The sequence below is a fragment of the Fragaria vesca genome, linkage group LG7 (genome assembly GCF_000184155.1).
Source record: "Fragaria vesca subsp. vesca linkage group LG7, FraVesHawaii_1.0, whole genome shotgun sequence".
Lineage (NCBI taxonomy): Eukaryota > Viridiplantae > Streptophyta > Magnoliopsida > Rosales > Rosaceae > Fragaria > Fragaria vesca.
Window position 1 is genome coordinate 20,059,476 of NC_020497.1, and position 6,713 is coordinate 20,066,188.

Here is a 6,713-nt window from a genome sequence, read left to right on the forward strand (position 1 = left end):
AAGTATTGCATCTTTATCATGACATGTTTTATCGAATAACTAGCTATCTATGTTTAATAGCTACTGTACTTCTACAGTTGTACTAGCTAGCTTGTGAATTTTGAAAATTTGTATCGGTGATTCGGAGTCGGAATATAACAATAATCATTTGATTATAAATTGAACGATGATAACCAAAAATTTCTAGCAAAAATTAGACGAAATAATATGTAAAAAGAGGTATCAAATAGTAAATATATATTAATTATATTAAATAACGGAATATTTCATAAATTAAGGACATTTTAGGCATTTTGGAATGTGTATTAAGTATAATACTGAAATGAAAAACTTGATAGGTGGTGTATTAAGTAAGGGGTGTGTATTAATATATTAAGGGTGTGTATTTAAAATTTCTCGAGCCAAAAAGACCCAAACAAAGAAAAATGCTATTCTTTGAGATGTTAATAATCATGTTATCATTTGGAAAAAGCAGAACGAAAGGAACAAATGCTATTCTTTTTTGTTTTGGATACAAGGAAGCCAAAAGACCCTAAACAAATGCTATTCTTTGAGTTGAGTAAAGTAGTGCAAATGCTTTATTCTTGTGTGGTCTCTTTCTCAAAACTTGGTACAAATGCTATTCTTTGCCATCGGCCAAAGGACTTGTCGTCCATTCATACTTGATCTATGCGCAGAATATCGTTTGCATTCGTTTACAGTTTCGTGCTTCTTGAATTCGGCCGTTTAGAGGTTCGTCTTCTTGGATTTGGATCCGTAAACAAGTTCATGTGAGTGCTTTTTAATTGAATCCAATACTTCTCATCCAGTTTCAAGTTTTATCTGTATGCATCATTAATTAATTCAGACTTGATATGAGATGATAAACTTGTTCCCCTCATTGTTGCACACTAGCTTGCTTCAATTTGGATTGGTTGGGATTTAAGCGGAATCAGAGACTTGATTGCTTACCATCGAAGTGGAAGAATTAACTTCGCTAGTGCATATCAAAGTGAACTAGCTTTCATGTAAGTGATTTTTGATCCTGCATATCAAAGAGAAACATATTAAATTAAATAGATCAAAGCTAGAAGTTGCATATGTTATAAAAATTAATTTTCCACTATACATCGATTTCTCATCTTCATGTTTTTTCTTTTGTCAATGATTTCTACTCATTTCTTGTGAACGCATGAACCAAATGTTAAAATTGTGTCCTCTTTAACTACTGGAAAATGTTTGGGAGCACAAAAAAAAAAAATACCAAATACCAATACCAAATGATGTGGCCTATGCCACATCACTGTTTTTATTTTATCATTCTAATTATGTGGATTTATATGTGATTTATAAAAATAAAAAAATAAAGAAATTAAAATCATAAATCCCTACCGAGCTTCTCAATCCAATGGCCAATGGCCACAACTTGTACTCTTGTAGGATGAATGGATTATTCCTTTCTCTTAATAAAAATGGTATTCGGTTGCCCTAGCATATTGTGTGTGTGTGTAAGATTAAGATATCGTCAATCTGATGCTATCAATTAACAAGAGATTCACCTGTTGTTGGCAACTCAAAACTTTAAATCAAGAACAAGATATATGATTTCTTAAGAAGATTTATATAAACTGACTTCACAAATAGATGATTCTATTGCGTAAGAGCTTTGTTTTGATATTAGTTTTTTGTACTAGTAGGGCAGTAGATTGAAAAATTTACAGATTTGCAGGGACATTTGAAGAGCCGATAAAGCACTTGATTTTCTTTTAGAGACGAGAAGAAATTTGTGAATATCTTTTTGTTATTTAAAACTAAAATAAGTAAATAAAAAATCCACATAATATGAGCAATGTTAAATTGAAATTTATGTGGCATACGTCACGTCATTTGATGTTAATTTTTTGGTATAATCTTTTGGTGTACGTAGCACTACTGTTAACTACTAGTTCACTTTCAACAGTTTGAACTTTGAAGTACACTCGTACAAAAACGCTATGGGAGAGGCTGTTCTTGGGGCATTGCTTCCGGTGCTGCTCGAAAAGTTAGCGCAGCGAGAGGTCTTTCAGTACTTCAGACGTCTTAAGGGAGTCAACAAAACGGTGATGGAGAAGTGGACTAGAATGTTGACTGCAATTCAAGCAGTGCTGAGAGATGCGGAAGAGAAGCAACTAACACAAAGTGGAGTGAAACTGTGGCTAGATGATCTCAGAGATTTGGCTTACGATATTGAAGACATATTAGACACATTTGCTACTAAAGTGCTGAAGCGAAGGATAGAAAGACAACATGGAAGAAAAAGCAAGTACTCATGGATCAGCTCACTTTGTGGAGCTAAATTCAATTTAAGTTTGAACTCAGAAATCCAGAAGATAAGTGATCGACTTGAGAAGATAACTGCTCGAGAAAAGCAGTTTAAACTGAAGGAACATGAAGTGCCTAAAAAGCCGTGGAAAATGCCACCCACTACATCTCAACTAGATGGACCTGTGATCGGAAGGGAAGATGCAAAGGCTAAGATTCTTGGTGATGTGCTCTTAAAAGGCGAACATAGTACCAGCAATTTTCATAACTTTCGTGTGGTTTCCATTGTTGGTACGGGTGGACTAGGAAAGACAACACTTGCTAAAGATGTCTTCAACGATGCTGCACCTGAACAATTTCGCCCAAAGGGATGGGTGTCTGTGTCCGATGACTTCGACCTTCTAAGGGTAACAACTGCAGTTCTTGAATCTGTCACCTCAGGTTCTGTGAAGGAATCTAAAGAGCTCAATTCGGTTTTGGTAAAGTTGAGTGAGGAATTGGCTGGCAAGAAGTTTTTGATTGTTCTAGATGATGTCTGGAATACATGCAACTACGATCAATGGACAACATTGCAGTCGGCTTTTCGTGTTGGAGCAGTAGGAAGCAAGATCATTGTGACGACGCGTGATGTGAATGTTGCAAAGATGATGGGAGACAATAAACCTCATAACTTGGAGTCGATGTCAGGAGATGGTTGTTGGAAGATCTTTGAGCATCATGCACTGTTAAACAACATATCCCAAGATGTTGAGTTGTTTAAGAAGAAAATTGTAGAAAAATGCAATGGGTTGCCGTTAGCTGCAAAGACTCTTGGTGGTCTTTTACGTTGTAAAGAAAAAGATGAATGGGAAGAAGTACTAGAGCACAAGATGTGGAATCTATCAGACCAGATGGGCATCCTCCCAGCATTGAAGTTGAGCTATCACTATCTCCCATCAAATTTGAAACGGTGTTTCACCTATTGCGCGATACTTCCAAATGATTATGAATTTGAGGAGATGCAGTTGGTTCTTTTTTGGATGGCAGAGGATTTGATTCAGCAGCTACCAGAAGGAAACAAACAAATGGAAGATTTGGGACGTGACAATTTTCAAGAGTTGGTGTCCAGGTCATTATTTCAAAAATCAAGCAAAACAGAGTCGAAATACATAATGCATGACCTGGTTACTGAATTGGCACGTTGGGCTGCAGGAAGCTCATGTTCTAGATTGGAGGATATGCAGAATTATTACTTGCAACATAGATGTTTGCCCAAGGTTCGTCATTCGTCTTACATTCCTGGAGAGTATGATGGAGTTAAGAAGTTTGAGGTCTATTCTGAAGCTACATCTTTGCGGATGTTCTTACCACTACCACTTTCACTTTCATATTGGAATTATAATTATCTGGCTCAGAAGGTTACTTCTGATTTATTGACCAAACTCCATTACTTACGACTGCTCTCTCTAAATGAATACCGAATAACCGAGTTGCCAGATACAATTGGTGAATTGAAGCATCTACGGTATCTTGATCTCTCCCACACTGGGATAAGAAGTTTGCCAGACTCGACAACAACTCTGTACAACTTGCAGACATTGTTATTGAAAAGTTGTGACCAGTTGAAGGCACTGCCCACAAGCATGAGGAACCTAGTTAATTTGCGTCATCTCAACAATTCAGGTACACGGTCGTTGAAAGAAATGCCTCCTCAGCTTGGTCAATTGACTAACCTCCAAACATTGCCTGAGTTTGTTATTGGCAAAGGTAGTGGATCAGGAGTAAGAGAGATCGAGTCATTATTGCATCTGCAAGGGACATTGCACATCTCAAGACTAGAAAATGTGATTTGTGTCGAGGATGCCAGGAGTGCCAACTTAAAGAGCAAGGAAAGGCTTGAAGCCCTATTTCTTGAATGGTCTTCTTCGAGTGTCTCAACAGAAGATGCAGCAATTGTGCTTGACATGTTACAACCTCATAGCAAGCTCAAAGAGCTCACCATCAAAGGTTATGCTGGATTGAAATTTTCAACATGGATTGGGAATCCTTCATTCACTAAAATGGTGCGGGTAGAGTTAGAAGGTTGTAATCATTGTCAATTCTTGCCACCATTCGGACAGTTGCCTTGTCTCAAAGAACTTTGTATACAAGAAATGGATGCAGTGGAGAGTGTTGGTGTTGAGTTTTATGGAAAAGGTAAATTGTCGTTTCAAGCTTTAGAGACCCTGGAGTTACATAATCTGAAAAATTGGAAGAAGTGGTATCCTTGCCAACAAAGTGAGGGGGTTGAAGTTTTCTCTTGCCTGAAAAAGCTTTCCATCGGCGGCTGCCCTAGATTGGAGGGTGATTTACCAGAGAAGCTTGATTCATTAGCACAGCTTAGGATATATGGATGTGAGGAATTGGTGGTTCAGTATCTAAATACAAACAGCTTCATGGATCAAACATTGAAAAGTGCAAGATGGTGGTGTACGACACAAGTACAGTTCAGTTTGAGTTACTAGAGAGTTTGACATATTCAAATGTATCAGAATTGAGATTCCAAACAGAGGCGTTCATGAAAAGCTTGAAAAATGTTAAAGAGTTGAAGATCACTGGTTGTGAGGAGCTTACACGTTGCTTTCAAAATGAGGATAGATTACTGCAACACTTGATTTCTCTTGGTCGTCTGTATATCGAAGACAACTCGATCCTTGTTGAAAAGCTAGGGATTGAAGCAGAGCAGTTGGTGCAATTGCAAATCCTGGATTGCAAGATTGAACGTCTGGAATTAAGCAAGTGTGGAAGCCTTGTGAAGGTACCAGAAGGATTGCATCACCTTAGATCACTTCAAGAGCTGCACATAAGTGAATGTTCAAGTCTTGTTTCTTTTCCGGATGTTGGTCTGCCACCTTGTCTTCAAGAGCTGCACATAAGTAAATGTTCAAGTCTTGTTTCTTTTCCGGATGTTGGTCTGCCACCTTGTCTCCAAGTCATAGTGATTCATGACTGCGAATCTCTTTCACACTTGATGCAGCTCTTGATCTAAGTCACACCCAGAATATTGGAAGAATGATCAAAAGTCATTTCCCACACTCCCAGGTTGGTGGATTCTGCCATCTGGTTATGTACATTTTACCTAGCTGGAATCTTCTTCTGACATGTACCATCTTCTCCTCCAGTAATCCATAAAGTTAGGTTTAGCTAAGATACAACTTCTTTTCTGTCATTGTGCAAGTAAATAAGTAATACTATCTGACTTTTACAAATCTCAAAAAGTTCAGAAAATGTTTTAGGCATAGCTGTGATCTGGCATATCCACTGCTCTTTGACTGATCATCATCCCTTGGCTGTTTGTAGAGTCTGGTATTCTGGAGTTTGTAATTCAAACCTCATTCTACAAAAGAGCAGATTGCAGCATAACTTATAAAGATAATATGCGACTTCTACTTACCCATTTTTCTTGTTTATCACATTTTTTTCAGTTCATTGTGGTTTCACTGAAAGAGGGCATGTTCAATAATGCTAATGTCCTTTTCCGAACAAAGTTTGTGGATGGAATTTCAACTGTTCAAAGGACCGTTGCTAAACAAAACAAGTGATGCTGGTACATCTCCAATCCCTTTACTAAATGGCCCTTTCTACTGTTTTCTTTCCATGTTTCCATGCTCATTTCAATTGTAGCTTTGCGTTGAACACAAGTTGCTTCTTTGCTATCATATCAAGTATAACTTGTTCTGATTTGTCGAACTTTTCTCTTTTGGTTCAGATGTTTTACTTTACCATGGTGAATGATCCTTTCCTGTGAGGGCTTATCTATCTTCAACGTATGTATGAGAAACTTCTTGTTTGTCTACTACATGTGCTAGTTGGTTATGCAATCAATCTCCAGCTTTCATTTAGATACAAGTGCATATGTAAAACTGTATCAACTCTTGAGTAGTTTCATGGTGGTGGCATCCCAATGTTGTGCTTGTTTCGAGCCTTGTGCTCAACCTGCATATATTGTAGAGCGTCGAATTTGTACGCCAAATTTTCGAATAATTGTTGAATTTGAATGATATTGCCCATAAGCCCATCTCTGTGAAGACTATCCAATAATTATTCAAATTCACCAAAAAAAAAAGGTGGTCCAAATACGTTTTATTGCCAAAAACGCATCTTCCAAAAATCATTTACTAAACATGGCCGTCTCCAGTTTAACAGATGAAAACATAGATGCACACATACAGTAAGTGTCAACGGTTACAGTAGAACACACACTTTTACCAGTTAAAATGGTAATTTCGGTGTCGGCAGGGTGAAACCTTTGTGTTCCATCGCCTTTTCCCGTCATTCCTGTTGAGTGGCTCACCTTTGTTTCATCGACTTTTAGGAAAGTGCGAGTGGTTTTCATATCTAGACTTTTTGCCAGAGGAGCTTCTATCCATTCATACTTGAACTATACACACTGCACTGTATCATTATTCATCTAA

At 37.6% G+C, this 6,713-nt stretch overlaps 2 protein-coding genes across 2 annotated transcripts in view; both read left to right on the forward strand.

Moving 5' to 3' along the window:
- The window catches only part of LOC101310948 (putative disease resistance protein At3g14460-like), a 192,395-nt gene that overhangs the window by 178,684 nt on the left and 6,998 nt on the right, over nucleotides 1–6,713 (forward strand). The window lies entirely within an intron of this gene.
- On the forward strand, nucleotides 1,974–5,840 carry LOC101313266 (putative disease resistance RPP13-like protein 1-like). Its single transcript, XM_004309010.1, has 4 exons — nucleotides 1,974–4,455; nucleotides 4,674–5,174; nucleotides 5,276–5,340; nucleotides 5,724–5,840. The coding sequence occupies exons 1-4, from the start codon at nucleotides 1,974–1,976 to the stop codon at nucleotides 5,838–5,840; spliced, it is 3,165 nt and encodes a 1,054-aa protein (XP_004309058.1).

Coding starts and splice junctions, on each gene's coding strand:
- LOC101313266 (XM_004309010.1), top strand. CDS start 1,974: ATGGGAGAGGCTGTTCTTGGGGCATTGCTTCCGGTGCTGCTCGAAAAG. Junction 5,175..5,275: donor TCTTCAAGAGCTGCACATAA/GTAAATGTTCAA, acceptor CACTTGATGCAG/CTCTTGATCTAAGTCACACC. Junction 5,341..5,723: donor GTCATTTCCCACACTCCCAG/GTTGGTGGATTC, acceptor CATTTTTTTCAG/TTCATTGTGGTTTCACTGAA.